General features: G+C 45.7%; 1 protein-coding gene across 5 annotated transcripts in view; it reads left to right on the forward strand.

Moving 5' to 3' along the window:
• The window catches only part of MAPKBP1 (mitogen-activated protein kinase binding protein 1), a 51182-nt gene that overhangs the window by 12249 nt on the left and 11175 nt on the right, over positions 1-27758 (forward strand). For 3 of the 5 annotated variants that reach the window (XM_036923783.2, XM_036923782.2, XM_057488716.1), the window contains 7 exons: positions 14983-15074; positions 24515-24577; positions 24811-24868; positions 25532-25702; positions 26078-26215; positions 26405-26587; positions 27141-27301. In XM_036923783.2, coding sequence (XP_036779678.2) covers positions 14983-15074; positions 24515-24577; positions 24811-24868; positions 25532-25702; positions 26078-26215; positions 26405-26587; positions 27141-27301 — 866 coding nt within the window. The remainder of the gene's footprint in view (positions 1-14982; positions 15075-24514; positions 24578-24810; positions 24869-25531; positions 25703-26077; positions 26216-26404; positions 26588-27140; positions 27302-27758) is intronic. The other 2 variants (XM_057488718.1, XM_057488717.1) reach the window with 2 other exon arrangements.

The raw sequence follows: 27758 nt of genomic DNA on the forward strand, positions 1-27758 counted from the left end.
CTTGCAGGCCTGCCTCTGTTATGCTGATGCTCACTGGTCAGCTTCTATTTGGGAAAGCACAGTATTTTTGCACACCATGATTCTTTTCATATGACATAGTAATCTGCTGCTGACTTTTCTAAACATGTCTGTCCTTCTTATGATGCACTTTGCTTCCTTCCCCAGACTGCTTTGGTCTTTCTTGTGAGACTCCACAGCAGTGACTATTCTAAATATGTCTGTCCTTCTTATGATGTACTTTGCTTCCTTCCCCATGCTGCTTTGGTCTTTCTCGTGAGACTCCACAGCAGCCGTCACAGAGACTCCCTCATAGCAAACCCAGAACTGGCTAGTGAATAGGGCTTCTAAGAGTTAATGTGCACACAGATTAGTGGGTGGGGGCATGAGACAGTGGTTTTGTTAAAATGCAGATTCAAATTCAAGCCCACCATGGGATTCTGCATGTCTGCCAAGCTCCACAGTGATGCCCATGCTGCTCTTCCATGGGCCATAGTTTGAGGAGCCACGCTACTGTGTGTGTGTTGTGTGTATAGATCTAGCAGTTACAATTACACTTTTGGGACAGTTTCCTCACTTTTGAGGGTGCTGGCTTCTCTTGTTTGTAAAATTGGAATACTGATGGCCTCCTCCCAGGACCGTTAGGAGGAATAAATGAGATTTAATAAATGTGAAAACACATCGTAAGACCTAATGAAGTTTATAGCTATTTGAGGGATTGCTAATATTATCAGGGTCCACAGATTTTTAGAGTACCCAGAAATTTTCTTCTAATTTGCTGGCAAAATTTTGTTCCTTCAGGTTTCCATTTGTGAGAAGTCCTTTTCTACAGGTTTAGCTTCCCTGTATAGCATTTTGTTGTGACCTATCTTCAGTACCTTTTTCTTGCCAATATTCTAACTTGTATCAACAATACTTTACTGACCAGAAGGAAGGCTTAGCACATACTGTTTTTGATACTAACTACATGTAATTTCTTTCAGGGCTATGGGTATGATTTTGGGGAATTGAAAAAGTCAAACAAATGAGCTAAGGGTCAGGGAAGTCCTAATTTACTGTGTCTGATTAGAAATCACTGTGCTTTCTAACATGATTTCTAACATGAGCGTGCTTTCTAACAGCAACAGCTTCTCTAGAAATAACTTTTCTTTTTCTTTTGGGGCCAATTTATTTCTGCTGAGAAATAATTTGGAAAGTTTATTAGTCCTAGAGCTTCCCTTAATACTAAAAATTTTAAGGCAGAGTGAAAACATGTTAATTTTTTTTTTTTAGTTTAATACAACATTTATTCTTTTTCTGTTGGGGTTTCTTTGAAAGGCATTTCATTAAAATTTATTTGAACAAACCCACAGAAAAATACTCAATTGCAAAATAGTATAAAGGCAAACAATATAGGTGAGAAGTTGAACTCTGAACAGTTAGCATAATGTTCATAATTTAGTGTCACAATTTTTTTTTTTTGAGAGGGCATCTCTCATATTTATTGATCAAATTTTTGTTAACAACAATAAAATTCTGTATAGGGGACTCAATGCACAATCATTAATCAACCCCAAGCCTAATTCTCAACAGTCTCCAATCTTCTGAAGCATAACGAACAAGTTCTTACATGGTGAACAAGTTCTTACATAGTGAATAACTTCTTACATGGTGAACAGTGCAAGGGCAGTCATATTACAGAAACTTTCGGTTTTGATCACACATCATGAACTATAAACTATCAAGTCAGATATGATCATTCATTTGATTTTTATACTTGATTTATATGTGAATCCCACATTTCTCCCTTTTTTTTTTAACAAAATGCTGAAGTGGTAGGTAGATGCAAGATAAAGGTAGAAAACATAATTTAGTGCTGTAAGAGGGCAAATGTAGATGATCAGGTCTGTGCCTATAGACTAAGTATTAATCCAAGCAGACAAGGGCAACAAAACATCCATGGATGCAAAAGATTTCTCTCAAAACAGGGGGGGTGAGGTTCTAAGCCTCACCTCTGTTGATCCCCAATTTCTCACCTGATGGCCCCCCCTGCGACTGTGCCTGTCTTAGGTTGTTCCTCCCTTGAGGAATCTTAACCGTCTCTGGCTAACAAGCTATCTTCCGGCGCCATACAGGGAAATGTAAAGTTGGTAAGTGAGAGAGGAGCAATATTCTTTGAAAAGGTTTGCTTTTTACCTCTTTGCAGATTTATGCCCTGTGGCTTCTATGCCCAGTATTTGTCTTGAGGTATCTTTACCAGTTGGAAGAATTATGATACTCGGTAAAAAAACATGTTAATTTTATAATACGTTGTTTTAAGTTTCTAATGTGATGAGAGTTAAATATTCTATTTAAATAATTTTTGTTTGAAGAAAATATTTGTGAAGATGTGGGGGAACAAGTGCACTCACTCACCCTTACACTCTTGGTGAGAACATACATTGATAATAACCTTTGTAGAGGACTTTGGTAAGATCCATTAGAAGAAAAGTTTATATATTGATATCTTTTGAGCTTGCACTTGTAATTCTGGTACTTACTCTATGCAAACATTCATCCCACACAAAGGTGTATATAAATGAAATTTTTGGGGTGGGTGAAATCCACAGTAGTGAAATCTTTGAAGTAATACAGGTAGCCCTCAGTAGGAGACTGGTGTACATCCGTAAAATGAAATGCCTTGTACTTGCTGAAAAGAGTGTGATTGATTTGTATGTACTGATGTGAAAGAACAAGATATATTAAGTGACAAAAAGCAAACTGTATAACAATGTTTTATGTTAATGATTATTGATGTTTTTGTTAAAACATATGTATTAGTATATGCATAGAAAGAAAGAAGGTTATAAATACCAAACTGTTGTTACTATTGGTTACCTCAGGGAGGGATAGTAGATTATGATGGATATGCACTATCTACATTTCTATATTTCTGTAATGTTGGAATTTTTTACAGTGAGTCTGCATTATTTTTGTAAGTAGAAAAAGAACCAATAAAGATAAAATCTCTTCAATTTAAATGTGTATTTCATAATTAAATATAAAATGTTTAAAATTTAAAATCTGTATACTCATTTCATTAAAGCAGTTACACACAAATGTTGAAAAATACTTTTTTTTAAGGACATAAAAAAATTTTCTCACAAATTCATTAATTTATTGAATTTGAGAATTCATTTCTAGTATCTTCAGTAGTATTTCTTTAATTAACTTTGGTACAATATTTTTTGGTACTTCCTGAAGTACATGTGTTTTCTGAGATTTTTTGACACAAGTAATGTATACATGAGCATAAAAAAGAAAACAAGTCATCTATAACTCCATCATCCAGAATAACTACTCATAGCTACATCCATTTCTGATTATAAAGGACAAGTAAAGCTCTTTTAAAACAATAGTATTGTTATTTTTATTTTTTAAATGATCTCTAGTCTCTTTGGACTTATTCTTTATTATAATTTAAGTCAGATTTGTGAAGTGCCATGCTGTGCATGTATTTACTAAAGTCAGGGATAAAACTGTCTTGTTTGTAATAATTTAAAGCACATGGATTATTTCATTCAGGCTTTCCCCAGTCTTTCTGGAAAGGCATCTTGCTTCTTGCTCTAACTCTAGGGCTAGCTGTGATAGATGGAGAATTCTCTAGGAGGTTAAACAACAAAGTAAGATGAACCAAAGAGTATTTACAAATATTTTTAAAGTATTCAAAATGGATTCAACAGATATATATATATTAAACCCTGTGCTCTGTGCTGTAAGCATAGAGTTATATGAGACATAGCCACTGTCTTCCAGAAGATTAGAGACTTGTTGGAGAGAGAAGACAGATGCATAAAGAACTGCTATACAAGGTACTGAGTAGTTCATGCCATGTGGCTGGTGCAAATCAAGTGATGCTGTAAGAATACCAAGGAGGGAGGAATCATTTCTGGCCAAGGCAATCACAGAAATAATCATAGGAGATGTGATATTTGAGCTGATCCTTGAAGGAAGAGTAGGATTTCAGTATGGGGTGGTGGAAGGGAAGGGCATTCCAGGTAGAAGAAGAATATAAAGCCCTGAAGCTCCTTTGCAGAATAATGAGTAATCCAGATTGGCAAACATATGATTCATATAGGTGAGTAGTAGGAGACAGAAGAAAGGTGGGGCCTGTTAACAGAGAGCTTTGAATGCTAGGCTAAGACATTTTTAATTTATTTAGTTGGCAGTAGGGAACCATTGGTAGTTTTTGAGTAGGGGAGGGACATAATCAAAGCTATGCTATGGAAAGGTTTTTCTGAAGGGTTGGGAAGGGGAGGACAGGGTCTACAGTTAAGGAGATTGATTAGAAAGCTATTGCTATATGTAGTAATGTGGTACGGAAAGCCTAAACCTGGGTGTTAGCTTTTGGAATGGAAAGGAAGTGAGCATTCAATGGAGAATAACCTGGTGAAGAAACCTTCCTTTTTCCCAGGAGAGTCTCATGGTATAAGTTAGCATAATTGCAGGGGCACCAAGAGTCTTCCCCACTCTCCTTTCCTTTTTGTCCCAGAACACACATTCACTTTGTACACTTAGTCCGGGTAAGGAGCAGTTAGTATTCTCCCTAGTTACAAAGTTTGGAAACCAAGAGATCAAGAAGACTCAGGCATGTAGAGTTAGTGAATGAGCTGGAGTTAGACCCTTCTTGATTACCAGACAATTTTAGCTCTTAAAGCTTTGTACTGGTCCTGCTGTAGAAAGCACTGATCCTAGAGAGGAACACAACTTTTTTCCCTTATTCTGGTTGCTTAAATTGAGCTATCTCCTATCCTTCCCTTTTTGATAACTGGAAAAGAGAGGGAGGGTAGAAGTGCTTGCTCTGTGCCATGCACTGTGTTCTTAACTCTGTTCTTTGGACTTGGGCACATGCTCATGGTTATATTATAATTGAGTCCTTTAGATAGAGACCCTTCTTTCCCTTAACTCAGATCTGAGACCTGAGACTCTCCTTACCTCTTCCCCATTGGCACACCAAATCGGATTCTTGTGCTTCTGACAAAGTCAGTTGCCTTGGAAATGGGTGTCAAGTGTCCATGCTGACTGTAGGGTCTAGCGCTAGCTGGATGTGGGTAAGCTCTGCTCACATGGTATATTCTGGCATTGGAAAACCCTCTGTTTATCTTTCTCTGCAATCATTTCATGAGGAGAGGTCAAAATCCATTTTTTAGACCCATGTCAGCTACTGATAAGGCTTCCTAATTTTTTTAAAACTAGAAAACTAGCAGGAGAGGACTCTATTGTCCCTCTTCTTCATCCTGTGTCCTCTGCCTTCTACTGTGGTTTTCAACTTGTCCCTGATGTCTCCATGAAGGCATGGTGACTTCCCTGTGTGCTCTTTGAGAAACTGCAGCATTCTGGTGGTTTTTGAAGAAACTGAATTACTCCTAAGGTCACCATGATTTCTGGAACCAGACAAACCTAGGTCTAAATCCTAGTTCTTCCACACACTACTTAATTGGACTCCATTTGTAAAAGGGAGGTAATACCAGCCCTTCATAAAGTTGCCAAGAGTATTAGATGAGACAATCTTGTGAAGTGCTCAGCCCAGTTCTTGGCACAGGGTATACATTCAATCAATGACAGCTGCTGTAGCTGTGGATCCTCTGTCTGTACAAGACCCACTGCACCCCATGGGTCTGGGGATTCTTGTAAGAATATTCAGAACATTGTTTTCTCTTTTAGTCCCCGGAAGGGCTGAAATTTGGAAATAAAAAGGGAAAATGCTTTAATTTAATAGTTCCCTCCCTGATTAGTCATTAGAATCACCTGTGGAGCTTTAATATGCAAATTATTGAACCACATCCCATACCTGTTTGAGAATCTTGGGAGGCAGGGGATGGGAATAAGGTGGGGACTGCTATCTGAAAAAAAAAACTTGTTAAACCCTCTGAATAATTCCTTTGATAAGTCAGGATTGGGAACCTTTGTTCTTTAGTCTCTAGTGGTTATGGCGAGAGGACCTCAGCTTCTTCCAAGCAGTGGGAGATTTACCTTTGAAGCTGAGTCTGTTTTAATCCCAGCACTAGATAATTGCCTCAACTCCAACTAATTCTGACTGTAATCAAGGGAGCCTGGTTTTTCTGTCATATTGGAAGTTACTTGTTTCTGGGACCCTTCATGGTATATACAGACTGTAAATCAGCCAGACAGGGTAGAAACCAGGAGCAGAGCAGAGAGGCAAGATCTGTTCTACAGTCTTAAGTGGCCATTGTGTGCCTTCCTGCCGCTGTCAGATGGCACTTTGGACTGTGAAGAGGCAGGAGTGAGTGAGCTTAGTCATGATACCCGCCATCCCCTCCGCCTCCCCAGGCCAGTCACCGGGTCTCTGCCCAGCTGCCTAAGTCTCTGCACAGAGTCTGCTGCACGTGGACTTCCTCTGTGGCTTTTGTATAAGTGGTAATTCTCAGAATCTGGTGGAGAATCTGCTTTGTGAGATTAGAGTGTAGTGTGTGGGCAAGAGACAAGCATAGTTATTCTTAACCTGCAGGAAGGGAGGGTAGGCAGAGAGTGTTCTGCCATGGACAGGTCTGTGACATGCTTGTTTACAGAAATAGCAAGCCCGTAGTTTGGCTGGAATGACTTATAACTCAGGTATTTATAACTTGTATTGAGTGGGACTGAGAACTGGAGAGAAGGACAAGGGGGAAGAGAGAAACTGGTGGTAGCAAAACATGGCAACAAAAACAGAGATCAGCTTCCACCCAGTTGCTGGGATTTCTTTATCAGTTTGAGGTCAGCTAAATCCTGGATGACCCTGGCCTTTTGTGGTTCTGGCCTCTTAGCTCTTTCCTTCAAGGGAGCAGCTGTTCCTTGCCATTGCAGATTCCCTGTGGTGGGCCCTCACACTAAGAAAGGGAAAGCAAATGAGAACCATTTTTGCCATGGGTTCAAGCAAGAAGCTCTTCTCTAGCAGTGCCCATCTTGGTTCTACAGACCAGGTCTTCCGTTGGCTGGTGCCTCTCCTCTAGCTGTGGATTGATTAGATCTAGGGATTAGAGAGAGATGGAGACCAGTAAAGCTTGGAAGGCCCTGCCCAGAGATCATGTGTTCAGGTGTCTGGGACTGCCTGGGACCCTATGCTCTGCCACTTTCGTTACAGATGGCTGTGGACTCTGCAGAGCCCTTTTCTTACCTCCTTTACTTCTTTTGCACTTACGTCAGCTCCACTCCTGGGAACTCTCCCCTTCACTGGCTTCCTGGTTCTCCTCCTTCCTTTCTAAATGGCTGGCACCTCATCATCTTCATACTCTAAAAACAGGTATTCCCCATGGTCTGTCCTCAGCCTCTCTCTCCCTTCCCTCCAAGTGACTAATTCTCAAATACTTATTTCTAGTTCTGTCTTCTCTCACAGCATTAATTCCATGTTTATGTTGCTAAATTGAATGTTCTGTGGTTCCTACTAAATATCTCTGAAGCATGTTAGATTCAATATGTCTAAAACAGACATCATTGACTGCCACCTCTTGTCCTTTGTCCAGCCCCAGGTCTTCTTTCTGATCGTGGCACCTTTTCTTTCCGTGGCACCACTGTGTTTCCTATCTCTGAGGTTCAAATTTTGAGTCTTCTGTCTTCCTCCAGAATTGTGCAACACCCAGTCTTGCTAATTCTGTTTGCTTTGTCATTTTTTAATCCACCATTTCTTTTCTATTATTACTATCTTCATGCTTATCTAGATCCTTACTACTTCTCACCTGAACTATTGTAACAGCCTCCTAATTAGGCTACCTGCCTGTGTTGTATATCTTACATACATCATCAGCAAACATAGCTTTGATTATGTCCCTGGCTCCAAACCCTTCAAAGGCTCCCTGGAGCTGGCAGATGACCCCACATAGGCCCTGGTATGGTTGCAGTCCACTTCTCCTGACTTACTCTCCTACGCTATCTTTGCTTTCACCATTGCTCCCCTGCTCTCTTATTTCCTTCTGCCAAACTTTTGTTCATGTAGCTTCTTCTACAGAGAGTTTATTCTCAGTGTTTCCACCTGTCAAAAATCTTATCCTCACTGCAAGGCCCAGATCAAATAACTATCTTGCCCTCTGAGAAAACTTTATTTCCCTTTCCTGATTCTGTTCAGATATCATCTCACTCTTCTTTGAGTACTTTATATATTTCTTATGACCTTCATCACATATGGGTTGCTTTGTAGTATATCATTTATCTTCCCTAATGGATTTTGAAGGTAGAGGGTAGAGTCTTGTGTATTATTCAACCTAGGATCTTCCATAGCATCCCAGTGGTTTTCACCCTTTTTTGAGAACAACCCACCTTAAGCATTGTGATCCAGTACACACACACACACCGAAATAGAAATTCCATGGTCAATACTTACTCTTCCTACATGCTGTGAGATCTATTTTTTGTTTTGTTCTATTTATTCATTACCCACTAAATTTATTTCAAGTCCTATTAGTAGGCTGCAGCCTGCACATGGGGAAATACTGCTCTATCCAGTATAAGCAAGTAGGCCTGTCTGTTGCCTTTGAGCCACCTGTTTTTTCCATCTACTTTAATGAGAGCCAAAGGGCACTTAAACAGTTGGCTTTAGTCTTTCCTTCTCTCTTGGGAATAGGCTATCATGAAGTTATCCCTTTATCTTATTAAAGTGGGGGATGATTATGCTTTCCTTCCTTCTTTCAGGAGGGTACAGTACTGCCCTGCCCAGTGCATGTTGGGTGTGGTGTGGTGGGTGTTCAAACCCTCCTTTGCAGTCCATCTGTAGTAATTCTGCCCTCCTGCAGCCTTGCTTCTGGGGAAAGATGACACCCTCCTTCAGGCTGGTATAGGCTTTCCCCCATCTCAGCACTCACCTGCCAAAGCCAAGGCTGCCTCACAGCTTGAGTATTCTCCCTGCTTCTCCGATGTGGAGGAGCTCACTGCAGAGCACAAAGTGGGTGCTCTATTCTTTGTTCTGAGTTTTCAGCGTGCATGAAGTGATGTTCCCGGACCTGTGGGTGGATCAGGGTGCTGGCTGGCTGTAGCTGTTGTATCCCAGGTTATTGGCCATAAGCAGTTACCTGGATGGTTAGTGGGGTTTTTTGTTTGTTTGTTTGCTTGTTTTGTTCATTTCATTGGCATTTGTGCCCTGACTGTTCAGAGCTGAACTTCCTGTCAGAACTCTGGGCCCCATCCCAGACTTCGAAGACTTTCTCATAGGGCCTTTTCCCTGCCTCAGTTTCCCTAAATGGTGTTTGAGGCCAAAAGTCTCCCACTAGCAGGTTTGCTTCCATATGTGGGAAGATGCTGTTGTGTTCGGGAAGGCTAGGTCATTGGCTCTCAAAGTGTGGTCTGAGAAAACCTGAGGTCCCCAGGACCCTTTTAGGAGATAAGTGAGGTTCCTCCCTTTTCCAATTACATATCTAAGTGAGGCCAGATTTTCTTCATCTTCAGTTAGAACAACATAGCACAACAGATTGAATGCAGACACAGATGAGAATCCAGCTGGTTTCTTAAATCAGACATTAGAGATGTAAACATGTTAAGATTTGTAAAAATGTTAAGCAGTGCTACTCTTCTCACTGAATTTTTTTTGGAAAATAGTGTTATTTTTAATAAAAGTTATGTCAACCTGTAATGGGCTTAATTGTTATTTTTTAATGAATTAACAAATATTTAAGTATTCCATTTTACTTTCTAATGTAGTAAATATTGACAGGTATAAGTTGTGTAAACAAAAGCTCTTTGGGGTCCTTGGTAATTTCTAAAGAGTGTAGGAGACCAAAAGTGAAAATAGCCAAGCTAGGTTAGCTGTGGTAACAAATCACCTCATAATCTCCCTTGCTTAATGGATTATCTATTTCTTGTTCATGCTCATATATATACATTGTGGGTCAACACAGGGACTTTGTTGATCTGAATTACTCAGGGACCCAGCCTGGGGCCCTCTCTTATCACCTGCTGTTGTGGTTCAGGAGCAGGGATATGCACAGTGGTTCTTGAAAGTTTCCACTGGAAGTGGCATGTCAGAGCATAATAAAAATGTGTGGCCTTATAAGCACTTAAGTGAGAAAACTAAACCAAATAAAAACACATGTTCTTGAGTTCTTTGTATGCTTCTCCTAACATTGCTAGGTTAGAGAATGTCAACAAAAAGACTTGAGGGTAAAAAATAAGTTAGGGTTGTGAATTATAGAAGATGTTGCTCATGAGGTACCAATCCCACATTACATCTTGGACCATATCTTTTCTCTCTTTAACATTTACTATGCAGTATTTAAGATGTACAGTAAAGACATATGGAATAATAGGATGAACAGTTGGGATCACCATCAGCTTAAGAAACAAAATGTTACCTGTACTGCTAAGCTCCCTTGTGCTTATGTTCATCTGGATGTGTCTTTCTGTCACAACCAGTTTTAGATGCTTCATGGAGAGCAACTTTTTTTGCCTGAAATTCCTCAGTTTTCTTGGGCTTCTCAGGTCTGGTCTTTCACTGTTCCTGAAGCCTCTGCCATGCTTTCACTTAATCATCAAATATTTATCAAGTGCCCATTGTGTGCCAGGCATTGCTTAAAGTACTGCGGATGCATTAGTGAGGGATAGTGACTTAAGTCTTGCCCTTAAGGAACTCATATTCTGATGGAAAAGACAGACAGTAAGTATGTGGACAGAGACATAATGTCGGCTCACTACTGATTAAGTGCTATGAAAAAAAAACAAAGCAAGGTAAGTTGGATATGGAGTTGTTTTGTCAATGGGTTTCAATCCTGGGCAAATTCACTCTTGTTTTGGTGAGAGAAAAATGACAGCACGAAGTTCTTGGGAAGGTTTTATACTCAGCATTATTCTCATGGTGGCAAGTCAAGTGCTAGAGGCGCATCTGCTTCAGGGCAAGTCTGCCTGCAGCAAGCCGGTCTCTGCCTCCGGGTCTCTCTGCCCCTGCAGCCATCTTGGTCTCTGTCCTCAGCACTCCCACCACTCCAGCCTCTGCTACCCTGCAGCCGTGCAGCCCAGAGCACTGGGAGGAACTCTTTATATAGAGTCAGGAATAACATATTGCCCACTTGGGTGTGCAGTGTGCAGTGACCAAGCCGACCAGGGTCAGGTGAGAATCCTGGCCATAGAACTTTCATTTTCTCTGCAAGAGTGATAGCAGTAAAGCTAGTCTGGAAAGCCGCCTCTGAGTCCTTTGAACAAAGACCTGAGTGAATTAGCTGTGTGAATAGCTGAGGGAAGCACATGTGGTTGAAGAAATAGCATATGCAAAGGACCTGAGGCTAGACTCTGCTTCAGGTGCTTAAGTCAGCCAGGGTTGAAGTGGAGAGGGGGTCAGAGGATGATTTAGGGCCTTATAAATGAGGGGGCAGGGGTAAAGTATTTTGATTTGAATTTGGGAAGCTATTGGAGGGTTTGAGCAGAGTAATGGCATGATCTCATGTACATTTTTAAAGAATCACTGTGGCCTGCCATGTTGAATAAACTTTAGGGGGCAAGGCCTGAAGCAGAGGTGACACATGAAAGTTACAGCCATAGTCCAAGTGAGAGATAAGAGCAGCTTGAACCCAGTACTGTAGAGAAATGTTTATAGGCTCTCTGAGGGGACAAAAAGAGGCCTGGATTTGTAGTAGCGTTCACTGATGTCTATGGTGTAAGTACTCCTACAGTAGTGATTTCAAGCTACCACGAGCTATCACTAAATTGGAGGTGGGAACAGATGTGCACAATTAGCTCTCATGAGCCAGTGCAAGTTGGCTCCAGCACACCTCTGCTTGAACTTGGGTGTATTTAGCCTATGGTGTGTTTGCAGGGAGTGTCCAGGTTTGTCTCTATTTTCTAGAGTAGACGGAAGCTGTGACACCTTTTTGAAAAGAGACAATATAGAGAAGGTTATGAGAGGGGAGAGTCAGTTTATAAAGCCCTTTGTTCTAGAACCTTGCAAAATAAGAATAAGCCTAGATAGTGGAGGCCTTGCAGGAGCTCTAGACTCTCAGATCCTTTAAAAGTGGAGCTCAGCCCAAAACCTCCCTGCAAACAGGAATATGGTTTGAGTTAGAACATAAAATAAAAACCAGCTGATGCCCCTGAATGTTTTCCCCCTGCTCCTCCCCCGCCACAGAGCCAAAGGAAACTGCTTTTTCCTTGGATAGCTGCTTAGAAAGTAGGAAAAGCCCAAACCATAAATCCTTTGAAAATAAGCCAAGTTTTGAGCCCAGGCAAACTCCTGCTCTTGGGGTTTCCTAGCCTGGATGCCTGTTCTATCACTGAGAGCCCAGGAGGAGAGTGCCTGAGGAATACAAGTGCCAGAGATCGGAGCCTGAAACCCAGGCCTGGCAGAAAAAGATGCTCAGTGGAAGGGTTTCTCAAACTGGAGCTTCTAGCCCTTATTTTAAGTCTCATGCTCTACCCACTGAGCTAGCTGGGCTTCCAGCCCTTTTATTAGGTCATGAAATCAGTAAAGGCCATGATCAGAATTATTTTTTAGTGAAATAGAACTTAATAGAGGACAGACTATATCATATGCAACCGGAGTATGTATTGTTTTGTGGAATTTTTCAATTTGATGCACATGCACACATGCACATGTGGCAAATACTGGGTCATAATATAAAATATGTCTCTTACTGTGGGTCATGGTCAAAAACACTTGATAAACACTGGTCCTTAAGGTCTGAATAACTCATATTTCCTTCCCGCTTTAGATTGCTGTTGAAAAGTCCAAGCTAGTTTCAGAAATAATTCTCTGTGGATGTCTTGCCAGTGGGTTTCAGCCCCAGGCAAGTTCACTATGGATTCAATGTGACCAAAGAAAATAACAGTAAAACGTTCTTGGGATGAAATGGTTATACCCAGCTTTATTTCCATGGTGGCAAGGTCAATCCCTAAAATCCCGTTCACGCAGAACGAGTCTGCATGCAGCAAGCCGGTCTCTGCCACTGGGCCTCTCTCCCCACACAGCCATCCCACACAGCTGTCCTCTGGGCCTCTGTTCTCGGCGCTGCCACCACTCCAGCGTCTGCTCTGCTCTCCTGGAGCCTTGCAGCTGTGCCACTGTGTTACCCAGGCTACTGGGCAGAGCTCTTTACATAGAGTCAATAGCAGTGTATTGCCCATACCTGTGTAGTTAGCTAGCCAACTAGGGCCAGGTGAGAATCCTGACCACAGGAACTTCATTTTATCCACAGGGGAACTGGATCATCTACACATAAAACACCTGCTAAAATTCCTGGCAGAAGGCAGGGAAGCCGAGAACCAACAGACTGGTCCGATTCTTTGAGACCAAAACTGAAGCATGAGGGAGGGATTGACTCAAATTTGAATCCAGAGGATTTGTCTGAAATCAGATTAGTTTGAAGAGAATAGGAGTTAAGCAGCCCTTTAGCTCCTTGCACTTGATTTTGTGACCTTTCCTATCTGCAGGGAAGTGCTGGCCTTGGGCTCCTCTCTCGCTTCTCTGCAGTAGGCAGCTGGTGCAGCAGAAATGTTTCTGAGTACCCTTCCCTTGGGGATAGCCAGAGGCCCAGTGCCAGGATAGGGAGTGGTGCCCTGAGCTCAGTATCTCCCGGGCTTCCCCAGGGTTATTTTGTGTCTTCTGTTCAGTGCCTGGTGCTCAGGCCTTTCAGAAAGGCAACTGGGTACCAGGAGATCATTAAGCTGAGCAGCAGCATGGAATGAGGCATCAGTTAGGCAAACTATAAAGAATATATAGAGTGGGCTAAAGTTAGTTTATCCCACACCAGGTTTAGCTCCTGAGATAGGTCCAAGGATAACTGGCAAGTTTGGTGCTTGCCTGGTGGCTGTGGATTCGTATGCTGCTCACCGCCTCTGTCAGTGAGTAGACACATGTTGGAATTCCTGGTCCCCATCCCCAGGAAGCACAGAAGACTCTTGGGGACCTTTCTGGGGAATAAGTTTTAACTATAATGTCCCCGGAGACTTATTTTGGTCTTTGGCTACCACAGGGCATTTCTTGCCAACCTATTTCAAACTAAAATGGTCCTTGGAGATAAGGATCTGAACTGGCCTTCTGGCAGCACTTTTAATTCTCCAGTTGGGACAGTAAGAGAGAAGGAGAAACTCTAAAACTACGCTAGTTGATTCTGGGCTTCTGCTCTCTAGAAGCTGGCCTGGACTAGGAGTAGACCCCTCTGCCACAGATAGGACACCTCTGTAATGTTTCTGGTTCACATCACCTTCCTTGGGCCCCCAAGACTCTTAGCAAAGTACAGACTAGCTTGTTACAGGGCAGTCTGGATTTCCCACTGGGTCATCCAGCAGAAAGACCAGTGAGCTAATTAGAGGTCAGTCCAGTGTGCACCCTGGGGGCTGCAGACAGTGTGGGGTAACAATAGCGTGATGAGAGTCATGGTGAATGTCTCAGTGGCCATGTCCTCTCAGAATCTCTGAGTACTTTACACGTTTCCCTTTCATCTTTGTGGGAGTTGTGGCTTAATAATTAAGAGTACTCTGAGCATCTGTGCTTTGCAAAACACATCAGTAAGCCATGTTTCTGCCTCCTAGGCTCATAGTCTGTATGAACTGGCAGACATTTGGGTGGTTTGGGGGAGTACTTGTGTAGGAGAAGAACACGATGGAATACAAGGATCAGGGATATTATGAGGCACCTAATTGATACCTAACATTCTTCTGGCTCTAGGATGATCAGAGTGGCATTTCTTTCATGCCTTCCAAGGCATGAAGATCAGTAACCACCCCTGAGTCTCATAGACCCAAGAAGCCAGTCTGGGGACCCAAAGCTTTATCTTGTAAATGAAGCTTTCCTGGCTTATTATAGTGCTTATTCCTCGTGGCCACGAGCTCAATTTAACCACTCATTTTCTTTCCTATGGTACCAGCAGATTGAGCCCTGTTAAAAGCCATCAGTGCACATGTGGCTAGGATAGAACTTGAAGTCAGTAACCTCATTCTCCTAAAGATAGAGCCATCAGAAAAGTAGTCAACACTGCAGGGTAGTCCCAGGTACCTTCAAGCACCTCCTTCCCAACTGCACTGTCCATAACATGTCACTTCTCTGTCTTGCTCTAACAGGTGACTTTGGAGAAGGTGCTTGGAATAACAGTGTCTGGAGGCAGAGGACTTGCCTGTGACCCCCGATCAGGTTTAGTTGCCTACCCAGCTGGGTAAGTGCCTTGGAAGAGGTCCTATTGCATGGGCGTTTATAGCCATGCTAAACCAGTTGGGATGGGCAGGGGTTTTCTGGTGTCATCTGGGAGATACATGCAGGTTAATGTTTTGGTGTCATTTTGTAAAGGAGATACAGGGCCAGGTAGAGGCTCCTTGCCGGATGTTCTTGTGGCTATCCTGTCCTGCTTTTTGGCCATCCATCCCCACCCACACATACAGAACCACACTTTATATAACACACAGCTTGCAATACCATCTTCAATATCCACCTTCTAGTCTTTTTAAAACTTGTTTTATTGAGAGGTAACTCACATGCCACACAATTTGCCCATTTAAAGTGTACAGTCCATTGGAGTGTATATCCATAGAGCTGTGCAGCCATCATCACAATCAGCTTTAGAACATTTTCATCACCCAAAAAAGAAACCCCACACCCATTAGCAGTCACTGTCCATTTCTCCTCAAGACCTCCAGTCCTGGGCAACCACTAACCTACTTGCTGTCTCTATAGATGTGCCTGTTCTGGACATTTCATATAAATAGAATTATACAGTATTTGGCTTTCTGTGCTTGGCATTTTTCACTTAGCATAATGTTTTGTATGTCCATACATGTCATAGCAAGTATCCGTCTTCATTCCTTTAATGTGCCACTCTGTAGATGTATCACATTTTATCTGTCTGTCAGTTGATGGGCATTTGGGCTATTTCTACTTTTTGGGTATTATGAAAAATACTGTTCTGAACATTTGTCTACTCTAGTCACTTTGAGAGATGTCAGAGCTGTGGAAGGAAAGTAGGGCTCTGGGGCTGGTGTTCTTCTTTCTCTTGCTGCCTTTTCACTCCTCTTGCTCCTATAGACAAGAACCCCCCTGCCATAGTTTTGTTAGGCTTCTGCAGAGTGTTTCTTTTAGAGGCTTGGAGCCCCTCCTGCTCCTGGTTTTCTCTGTCAACCTCTGTTCCCTGCTGCTGGGCACAGGAATATGAAAATGGGAAGGCCACTCTGCCCTGTCTTTCTTCCCCCACCATCATCTTGAGAATGCTGATTTCCCAATGTGATTTCCACAGCAACTCTTGTAGTTTTTTCACCAGATATATGATTTTCTTAGTTTTATCATCCCATCAAAAAAGCTACTTTTATCAAGAACTTACTCTGTACCAAGCATTTTGTTAAGGACTTTACAGGAATTATTTTACATAATACTCATAGCAACCTTGTGTAGCTGGTACTATTATGATCCCATGTTTTAGGAGAGGAAACTAAAATTCAAAGAGGCTAAGCAGTTTGTTGCAGGTGACACAACTAGTGTCTGTATTAGGATTCTAACCCAAGTGGTCTGACTGCAGAACTCTTAAAATGGCATGGGGTGGGGGAAGACCAGACTTTTTTTTTTTTGTATCATTAATCTACAATTAGATGAGGAACATTATGTTTACTAGGCTCCCCCCTTCACCAAGTCCCCCCGCCAAACCCCATTACAGTCACTGTCCATCAGCATAGTAAGATGCTGTAGAATCACTACTTGTCTTCTCTGTGTTTCACAGCCCTCCCCGTGCCCCCCCCCACACACTATACATGCTAATCTTAATGCCCCCTTTCTTTTTCCCCGCCCTTACCCCTCCCTTCCCAACCATCCTCCCCAGTCCCCTTCCCTTCGGTAACTGTTAGTCCATTCTTGGGTTCTGTGAGTCTACTGCTGTTTTGTTCCTTCAGTTTTTCTTTGTTCTTATACTCCACATATGAGTGAGAAGACCAGACTTATTTTTAGAAGTTGCTTTCCTCCTAAGCTGTCTACCTGCCATTCAAACAACAAGAGCCCAATTTATGGGCATTTCAGTCTATGCCAGGGAGATTTCTGCCCCTGGGTTCTGGGATCAGTGTCTCTCCTGAGGGGCACTCTGGCATTTGATGTCTGGTGGGGGCACTGTGGAAGCTGTACTGGCTTTACTTTGCAAATGGCCCCTTTCTGGGTGTTTTAGTTTTGCTCTGTGCTGGAGCAGAGGCTGAGCTGGCTTCCTTCTCCCATCCAGAAGCAAGTTGAATGACTTCTGTTGTTGGATACCGTGTACAGCCTGCCTCAGGGGAATTCACCCCTGCCTGCCTCTGCCTGGGAAAGCTAGGTTCCTTCTTGTTGGAGGTGGGGCTGAGGCTGGGTATGGGATGGGCAGGAAAGGCCTGGGCTGCTGCTCAGTGCCTGCCAAGTCGTGAGGCCTTGCCCTGAGGATTCTGGAGCCCTGCTTTCCCACTCTTCCCCACATGCCCCCAGACATCAGGCCTGGCGTCTTTAAGGGCGTGTGCTTCTGTTTATGGGCAGGTCCTAGCCTGGCATGTGCCTGGGAGTCATTATCCTCCCAGGTAGTGTATGAAAGCTTCCCTGCTGTGACCTCTCATAGGTCTCCTCAGTGTGCTTGGCTTGGGCCAGCTCTGGGCCATGCCCCCTCTACTCCCTGACCTTTTGATTTCCTAGAACTTCACGTTTTCTCTTTGCAGATGGCCCCTTTTGGGTGTTTAGTTTGCTCTGTGCTAGAGCTCCCTGTGATGCCTCTGGGGTGTCTGGGGGCCACCAAAGTCAGTGAGCCAAGCAGGCGCTTTTCCTCCCTCCCTGTCCTCCTTTTCTTCCTATCAGGTTATCCTAACCCCACCCCCACAGCCATCAACTCTCCTGTTCCTATTGCACTGTTGCGCTAGGAGCAGCTCAACAGCTAGGAGCAGCTCAGGTATCCTAGAAACGAGAAGAGAAACAAAGCTCAAAAAATTCTCCCAGAGGCCTAGAGGCAAATGTCAAACCAAAACATAGTTTTCTGAAAGGAAATGAAACAGCTCAGGGAGGGTGGAGTAGAGGGGAATGTGTGTCAGGCCCAGGTCGGTGGAAGTCTCCAGGCAGCCACACCACAGTTTTAGTGGCTCCTGCATCTCTTCTCCAGTGCTCCGTTTGCTGTGGTTTTCCCGCAGGAACCCTACCCCTTTCCTGTCACACTGAGTCCGCCTGCCCTGGGGAGGCAGGCTGGTCCCCAGATAGCCTCTTTGAGGGACTCAGTTTAGTTGAACACCCGTAATTGACTTGCATCCCTTCCCCAGCTGGCTTGGTTAGAGGGTTCAGGGGCTTTAAAGCCTGCACAGCCGCTATTGCCACTGTGGAGCCAGTCAGTTCTGAGGATGGGTTTCTCATGGCTCCCAGTGCCAGAGTGCAGGGCTTGGCCTGGGCGAATGCTCTTGGAAGAGCAGCTGATGGAATGGGGGTGTCCTGGAAAGGTGACTGTCCTTTCCAGCAGCTAAGAGGAAACCTCTTGTTTGCTTTAGCTAAGGAGAAGGAGGAGAAACCTAGCTCTCCTGAGAAGGCCCTCCATTTCCTTAGCCCATATTGGAATAGAATACTGAGATCCCCAGCTCCAAAACATTAGATCGGACGTGAAGCCACAGACTCTCCTCCTGAACTCAGTGACATCTGAGCTGAAGGAGCCCAGAGCTACCTTCTTACTCTCTGTGGCAAGCCCTGTGTGGGGGTTTGCCAGGGAGCATGTAGGGCTGTGGAGAGACTGGGTGGCTGTGCCCTTGAGGGGGGCTCATAACTGTCCCAGAAACGAGCATGCCAGTGGGGCTCATGGCCTGGGCTGAGGGTTACTTATTTGGAAGGTGTTGAATTCCAGGTTTCTAAAGAGGGCCACAACCAGCTGTAAGATTGCCCTTTTGGGAATGAACCTGGAGGGACAGTTTGTAACTCCACACCCAGACGGGGATCCTAATGAGTCACTAGTATCCAGCAAGTCCTGTATGAGATGCTGCAGCTGGATTTCTGTTGCAACTGCTAACCCCCCGGATAGCCCTTCCTTGTTACAGGGTAGCAGAATACCATTCAAGATGGCTAGGAGCACCATGCTGGTTACTTTGTACATTATCTTCTTCAGTTTTCACAGCAGTTCTGCAAGGAAGACATTATTCATTCCTGTTTTACAGATGAGGTTTGGAGAAGTTAAGAAATATGCCCAAGATCACATAGTATATTAACAGATAGTCAGCCTGACCCTAGGTTTCTCTTTCTTTCCACTATCGCACTGCCCTTGAGTGTCAGAGAGCGGTCAGGAGAACCAAGGACCTGCCCTATGGCCCTAATTCACAGCTCCGCTACTCAGGGGTTCCTTGGCTTTGAGATCTGGTAGCTGGTGACTTAAAGGTGTATTCACTCTCTCACAAATATTTATTAAGTGCCTATCTTATAGGCCCTGAAGATGTAACAGTGAACAGAACAGTAAACAAAACTGACAGAAAACACCTTCACAGAGCTGGCAATCTATTGAAGACAGATCCCCTCCCCCACCAAAAGTAAATATTTTATATAGAATACTACCAAGTGATGTGTACTTTGGAAAATGTCTGAGCCATAAGCAATGAAAGGGAATAGGGAATGGGGGTGGGGCTAGAGAGTGACATTTGAGCAAGGCTTGAAGGACCTCTGAGTCACCAGATTTTACCTGGGCTGAAAGATAAAATTCTAAGGTATAGAGGCCTCACCTCGAGCTTCTGTGTCCTGTATGTGCTGCTGCGTTCATTGCTCATCCCAGGGTTCATTTGTTTCTGCCTTCTGGAGGATAGAGACTGGTAGGAGCTGCAACCTATGGGAATGCCAGGCTCTGCATGGTGGCAGCAGGCCTGGACCTGTCCAGGGAAGGGGGCTGTCAAGGGCTTGGCCTTTCCCGGTTCAGTGATGTGCCTGGGCATTGAGCCCAGGACCTAGTACTGGTGCTCCACACGTGGCTCTGGGGCTCAGGCCCTGAGGGACTAAGGCCTTGGTCTCCCTGCATCTGTACCCTGGGGTTCTGAGTTAAGGGACTCAGGTGGTTGGGCCAGTCCTGCCCAGCCCAACCCAGCCCTTGTCATGTTGAGGATTTCAGGCAGCACTGCCGCAAGGGCCCACGTGAGGATGACTGCCTGCTGTGCTGGGCAGGGTCAAGGGACGTGGAGGCTGAGGGCCAAAGATTGATGTAAACTGTGCCTCACTCTCCCCTCCCTAGCAGACTAAGGAGCTTGCTCAAAGGTCAGAGAAGCCTGGGGAGACACCCACATCAGTGTTTTTGAGGTCTGTTCTCTTGGGAGGACCTCAACAAGCTGGGCAGAGTGGAAACCTTAGATGCCATTGCCAAGTTTTGCTCTCACTTCAACATCTGCATTATTGTCCCCATAAGTGGAGCTGTGACCATGACATGGTCTCTTCTTCCTCCTTCTGTGTTGGAAGGCTTACAGATTTAATTAGAATGAACAGTTTCAGCTTAAAGGTCTGCCTCCATGTGTTTCCCTCCTTTGCTTAACTCTTCCATGTCACACCTAAGACTTTTCCAGGCTGTACTGGTGCGGGAGGTGTGTAACTGTGGGCGGGTGTTAGAGAAGGGAAGGGTTGCCTGATAGCCAGTCATCTTTCTATCTACCTTGTATTTTACACACACACACACACACACATACACACTGCCCTCCCCCCTCCTTCCTCTATGGAGTTGAATTTAGGGGAAGGAGCAAACAGAAAATGTTGTGGCCCAGCAGAACTCAGTTTGTAGGTGACTTGGAAGGTGTTTTAAGCAGTCTGATGCACTGCCCTTGAAAGGTCATGATGCTGCTTTGGGATGATGGGTTAAAGAAAAGCTCAAAAGCGTACCCACAGAACCCTCATCACTTACTTTTTCTGGATTTGGAATGTGGCTGGCCAGAGTATGTCAGGTCAGTTCAAGTCAGATCAGCTCCCAGTTGAAGCCCTTTGCCATGTTTATCTGTAGCTTATGAGAAAGCTAGGTAACCTGTAACCACTCAGACTAGAAGCTGTTGCTGGCAAGATGAGCCTGCCGGGGGCCTCCTCAACAGGTCAGCACAGATAGTAAGAAGGTTCAGAAAACAAAAGCTAGTCCCCACACTTGGTTCTTCATGATGGTGGCAGGCCTGGGGGAGGGGTATCACTTTTAACACACTGAATTAAGTATTAAAATAGAAATACCTAAGTCTATGAACTTTGAACTATAACTGCTATAATTTTCAGGTGCCTTGTTCTGATTTCCAAAAATTCTGTAGCTAAATCTTTTCTCCCTTAAACTACTCAGTCTTCCTTCCCTTTTCTTAGAGGCTCCTGCCTTAGCATCCTGCACATTAGGTCGATGTGGGTCCTGTGTTTCAAGTCTCTTTCAATTTCTTCTTCTTTCCTCCACTCTATCCACTTTGTATTTCTTAGAGCACTGCTTCTGGAACCTGACTCTGTTTTGCTTTAGATGAGTGGCCTTAAGCAAATCACTTCACTGCTCTGCACTTGTCTCTCCATCTGTAAAGCAGGAGTAAGTGTGCCAGCATCACAAGGTTGTTGTAAGGATTAACTAAGACCAGGCATTTAAGGTGCTTAGCAGACTGCTTGCTGCACAGAAAGCACTTGATGGATAAATAGTGACTCTTACTTGGGCTGCACTGTGTGAGGGGTAGACCAGTTACTAAAGGAAGTGAAAGTCTTCATGTTTAGAGTTCATTAAACTCTTGTGTGGTGATTTTAAACTTGGCCAGGAGACGTCACTTCCGTTATCTCTCTGTGCTGCTGTCCTGGGCACTTGAGGCAGTTTCTCCCTTAGCACTTCCCTGTCCCTTCCTTGCTACCTTCCAGGCTTATCATCTCCTCAGTAAATGAAGAGGCAGAGATTTTTTTCCCCAAGCTTAACTCAGCTCTCCTTTCTTGGCTGTCTTCCCAGAACAAAAAATAAACCTCTTTCAAAATTTTTATCATTACTCAGATCCTAACGGGACTCTCCTCCATTCTTCCAAAGGAAAAAAACTTGACACAGTTGCTTAGCCCCTCATTCCCACTGCCAGGAGTCCCCTTTCAGCTTCATTTCCATGCTCCAGAAGTAGTAATATTAAAATGTGCCATTTGTTCAGCTCCTCCTATGTGTCCAAAAAAGATCTTTTAAATTCACAGAAGTCCTATGAGCTAGGTCTGTCTCCTTTTTATAGATAAGGAAACAGGCTTGTGACTTAACCCGGGGTCACAAAGCTCTCTGCAGCAGAACCACGATCAAACCTTGGTCTCTGACTTCAAAGCCCACAATGTCCCCAGTGGCCCACACTGCCTCTGATGCCCCACAGGCCCTCAGTCCCTCCTTCCATAGAAGACAGGTGGAGCACGGTGTAGGGAGAGCTGGGGCCTACCTATGCCTCATGGCACCAGGCTAGTAGACTGACAGAGGCATTCATCCATTCAGTGAATGGTCTTGAACAATTGCACTGGGCCAAACGCTGCTAGGCAGAGGAGACAGCAGTGAGCAAAACCAGACCCACTTCCCATCCTCAAGGAATGCAGTCTAGTAGGAGAGATGATCTCAAATAAGTATAAATGTGCAGCTGTGATAAATGTTACAAAAGACTGACACACTGTGCTCTGAGAGCATATACTGAGGCCATTTGACCTGAGATCTTAAAGAGGACTGAGGTTGTTGACTAGTTAGAAAAGGGAGAGAAGAATGTTCCAGACAAAGGAAACTGTTCCTACAAAGGCCCTGTAGTGGGAGTTAAAGAGAGTTATAGCAAGTTAAAGAGAGTGAAAGAATGTGATTGAAGCATAGTTTGGGGTGAGGCTAGCAGGTGGGCAAGGGGTCATACCACCCAGGGCTTTTTCGGGCACTTTAAGTACTTTGGTCTTAGAAGCTCCCTGGGGATTATCAGCAAAGGGTGGTACAGTCAGATTGGACACATGGGTGCGTTTGATGTAAAGAGCACTGGAAGCCTGTGGGACCTGGACCTGCTCTTATAAGACCTTTCTGAGCCTAGGTTACCTCATCTCAAAAATTTGGTGGATTGGATTAGGTGATCCTTAAGTCACCTTGCACAGTGCATTTAATTCTTTCCATCCTTCCTTCCAACTTTTAGGTTCTGTGAGTCTGTCTGTTTTGGAGGCATTAGGCTCCCTGTGTCCCAAACTGCCTGTAACAGAAGCTGGGCAAGTGTGTGCGTGTGCGTGTGTGTGTGTGTGTGTGTGTGTGTGTGTGTGTGTGTGTTGGGAGTGGGGAGGGACAGTAATGGGGCACAGAGTTGCCAAAGCCATCTGATTTTTGTTGTTATGTTTTCAAACCCTTCTGACCTGGCGTCTAAAAGGGAAGAAGGAGACTGGGAGTTATTACAGAGAAAGGAGAAAGGAATGAGGAAAGGGGAAAAAGGAAAGGTTAGGCAACAGTGAGGGTGGGGGACAGAAGGAGCAGACAACAGTGAGGAAGGATTTAGGGGAGAGGGTTAGAGAAGGTGGTGATGTAGCTCAGGAATTGTGAGGCTGGTGGTCAGTCTGGCAGTTTGGGGCATATCTGGTATACCTCAGAGATCCCAGCATCCAGCAGTTACCTGTGGTATTTGCATATTGAAGCAGTTTATTAGAGCCTAAGGTCCTACACACTCACTAGCAGCTTGTACCCACTTTCACTTCAAGTTTCTAACAAGTAATGGGGTTCAGATATAGGGGCTGCAGTGGGTTTCCCACTAAACAAGGCTGGATCTGGAAGATGTTGCCCTTTGCTCATTCTCTCTCTATCCCCTTACATGGTGTAGCAGCCTCCATGCTTGCTCTTGTCAGCTAGTTATGGTGCTGATGAAGCAGTGAGGCAGAAGGGGCACTGGGACCAGGTCTGCTAAGCCAAGTAGCTAAAGGAGAACACTGCCTGCCTTTGGCTTCCAGCTTCTTGTCCCTGCCTCCTACCACCTGGCCTCCCCTTTAGCGCTCTCTGGAAAGTCAGTCTGAACATGATCCCATCCAGCCTTGTCTGGACAAAGAAGGAGAGGAGAGGGTACTCCAACCCTTCTCTGCATGGCAGCTGGAGACCCTGATTGTCTTCTAGTGGATTGAAGGGTCCTTCTCAGGCTCCTTGGGGCCAGGGATTCTCATGGGTGGGCCTACGAGCTCCAAGGCACTGAAGCTACCCCAGGCCCTCTCTGGTGCTCTCTGCCCCTTTCCCTACTCCTGCTGAGCCTCCCTGCAGTGCTGGCCCCATGCCTCCCCAACCCCCTTCCTCATCTGATACAAAGAGGGGTGGTGAGCCGGCTCCTACCAAGTACACACGTGGACGCACACGTGAGAGGCCTCACTCCTCCTTGGAGCACAAATGCCTGACCTGTGTGGCTGTAAGCTTGCAAACTGGCTGAATACCTGCGGCCTGCTTTGTTCAAATCCCGTGTATTCTTCCCTCCTGCTCCCCTTCCTGGGCATGTGCATGTGAGGTCTGTGGGAAGGCCTTGTGCCCTTGTTGCCCATTGTGGGTATGACTAGAGATGTGCTGCTGCATAGGGACCTGATGGGGATAGGCTTCCAGGGAGCTCTTTCATGCCATGGGCTGCAGAGATGGGCCCTTGTGGCAGGGGAAAGGGAGCAGCAAGAACAGGTTGCCAGGAAAAAGCTCTGGTTTGGTGTTCAGTCTGTTGTCTCACTCATCTCCAGGTGTGTGGTCGTGTTGTTCAATCCCCGGAAACACAAACAGCACCACATCCTCAATAGTTCCAGGTGAGTAGACCTAGGCCCTCAGGGAGCACCTCCTTCTCCGAGAGGCTGTGAGAAGGACACTGTCTGGGGGTCACTGTGGTGCTGCGGACTGGGACCTGGTTGGGTCTCTGGGAGAGAGGAAATGCCACATGTGCCATCAGTGTCTGCTGGTCTTGCCTTTTGAGGGGATTGTGTGAGAGCTGGGCTTAGGCCAGGCTGCCAGTGCCCCTCTGAGCCTGCCTTGTCTTTTGCAGGAAAACCATCACTGCCCTTGCCTTCTCCCCTGATGGCAAGTACTTGGTCACTGGCGAGGTGAGCGAGCAAGGGGGCTGCAGTACTCTGAAGAGGCGGGTGGCCTGGCTCAGCCCCAGTCTAGGTCTGGTTAGGGCTCCTGCTGCTTTGGCTTCCAGAACCTGAAAGACAGTGGTTCTTAAGCTTGTGTGTGCAGCAGAACCAGTGGGAAGGCTTGTTAAAGTGCACATTGCTGGGTATGCGCCCAGAGTTTCTGATTCTAGAGATCTGGGATGGGAAAACCTGCATTTTTAACAAGTCCCCCATCATGCTGGGTCTGCTAGTTTGGGAAGCGAGCACTTTGAAAACCATTGCCTTAAAATATACTTATCCCCGGAGGCCCCCTGCTGGGAACATGAGGAATTCCTCTGCCTTTTCAGTCTCTTCAGGGAGCCATTGGTGGCAGAAGTAGGCCTGAGTGGCAGTTCTCACCCAGGCAGCCCATCAGAATCACTCAGGGAGCTTTGAACAAAACAGCGGTATTGAAAAAAATCTAGGGTCATTTTCTACCTTTTTCAAGTTTCCATTCTGCCTTTGCCCTGTGCAGCACTCTCCTCTTGGCTCTTGGCTAGGGGTCATTAGAGAGATTGTATCCAATAGCTGGGAAGGCGAGGGCCCCCATTCTGGAAGGCTAGGGGAGGCTGTGTGCCTCTGACCCTCACTTCCAGTTCTTGCCTCCTGCAGAGTGGGCACATGCCTGCCGTGCGGGTTTATGATGTGGCTGAGCATAGCCAGGTGGCAGAGCTGCAGGAGCACAAGTATGGTGTGGCTTGTGTGGCCTTCTCCCCTAGTGCCAAGTACATTGTCTCTGTGGGCTACCAGCATGACATGATCGTCAACGTCTGGGCCTGGAAGGTGAGTGGGATGGGTGGGCTGGCCTGGCAGCCTCAGGTTCCAAGGGCCAGTTGGGAGCCTGGGAGCTGCTGACCTGGGCCCCTCCATTCCATTCTGCTGAGCTCCGTCTCATTCTAGAAGATAATATGAAGCAGAAAAGAGCAACTGTGTAGCCAAGCATGTTGCTAGCTTTCTGCCTTTGAGGACCTCCAGAGAAAATGAATCTCTTCAACTCTAGAAAGAGATTCTCCTCCTTTCCCTCCATTTCTGATCAGAAAAGCCTGGAAAGAAACATTTTTTCAAGTACAAATTCTGTCTAACCCTCCTCCATCCTCTCAGCCTCTCTTCTTAGTCCCAAGAGGCAGATCCTTCATTCTTCTTTGGCTTTCCCTCCAGAAAAACATTGTGGTGGCTTCCAATAAGGTGTCCAGTCGGGTGACAGCAGTGTCCTTCTCTGAAGATTGCAGCTACTTTGTCACTGCGGGCAACCGGCACATTAAATTCTGGTACCTCGATGACAGTAAGACCTCAAAGGTGAGGTGCTGAGGCTGGAAGCAGCCGCTAGGGCCAGGGCCTGCTCAGGGATGAGCCCCATGCTGTCTGGGTGGAGGAGCCGTCTCAAAGAACTAGGGTGTTTCTGCTTCTCCTCCCTCTTCCCAGGGCCTAGTTCCCAGGGGCAGCCTCTGGGGTGGATGGATGGGCAGCAGTGGTGTGTCTCCACAGGTGAATGCCACTGTGCCCCTGCTGGGCCGTTCAGGGCTGTTGGGGGAGCTTCGGAACAACCTGTTCACTGATGTGGCCTGTGGCCGTGGGAAGAAGGCCACCAGTACCTTCTGCATCACGTCCTCGGGGCTGCTGTGCGAGTTCAGTGAGCGGAGGCTTCTGGATAAGTGGGTGGAGCTGAGAGTAAGTCCCTCGGTCCCAGTGGATAGGGGCTGTGCATGTCTGAGCTCAGGGGAGAGCTGGTGCCTCCGGCCCCACACTAGAGGCCATTCCCTTGTGCATGGAGGAGGGGCCCAGGAGAAAGAAGCCTGGGCCAGTTCCAGCCCATGGAGATCTGTACAACTGCTTCCTCTGCTCTCTCTCTGTCTTCCTTCCCCTGCTTTCCTCTTCCGCTCAGAATGCAGACAGCTTCACAATAAGTGGTGCCTAGACCTTCCTGTTTTTCACATGCTGCTTCTTCCTCCTTGCTCGCTTTTCTTACTTCATCCTCTTTGCCAAAATCTCTAGTCCCTTAGAAGGGTCCCTGACTGCCATCCCCCAGCTGAATGTGGCTGTGGGCCCTTGGCCACCTGCTGCTGGAGGGAGGAGCATCTCTATATAACAGCTGAGGGGCTCAGGCCAGAGCAGCTGGCTGCTTTTCCCTTACCCCTCCTTTGGCTGGTCTTTCCTCTGGGCAGGGGACTGTGAGGAGGAGTTGGCAGGTGGCCCTTGCTGACCTGAGCCCCTCTGCCTGCAGACCACTGTGGCCCACTGCATCTCTGTGAGCCAAGACTACATCTTCTGTGGCTGTGCTGATGGCACTGTGCGCCTCTTCAATCCCTCTAACCTGCACTTCCTCAGCACCCTGCCCCAGCCCCATGCCCTGGGGACAGACATTGCCAGTGTCACTGAGGCCAGGTGAGCTATGTGGGCCCCCTGCCTCCATTCAGAGCATCACTCTGTGTCTGGCCTTCCCTGGCCATGCTTCCGGGAACAAGGGGAAGAGCGAATCAGCGCCCCAGTGGTTACCAGGAACACCTCTGTAAACAAATTAATTTGGGGTTATTGGTAACTTGTGACCAAGGAGACTGCACACTTTGGGTTGCTGAGGAGTGTCTCAGTTAGGTGTCTCAGAGTGGGTGTTAGGTGGGGCTTATTGTAAGATTGGGCTTGCTTGATGATTTTAGAGTGGTTCAAGGGATTGAAGTTTTGCTCTGGTTAGATGCTGCCAGGAAGTGGGGGCAATTCTGCCAATTGGATAATTTTTATCTAAAAGGTAGAAGGAAAGTTATGGGGCTAAAATTGGTAAAGAAGCAGCAGTCAATCATAATAGATGGAAAAGGGGGAACAGTCGGTCATTTTTGTGGTTTGTACA

The sequence above is a fragment of the Manis pentadactyla genome, chromosome 11 (assembly GCF_030020395.1).
Source record: "Manis pentadactyla isolate mManPen7 chromosome 11, mManPen7.hap1, whole genome shotgun sequence".
Lineage (NCBI taxonomy): Eukaryota > Metazoa > Chordata > Mammalia > Pholidota > Manidae > Manis > Manis pentadactyla.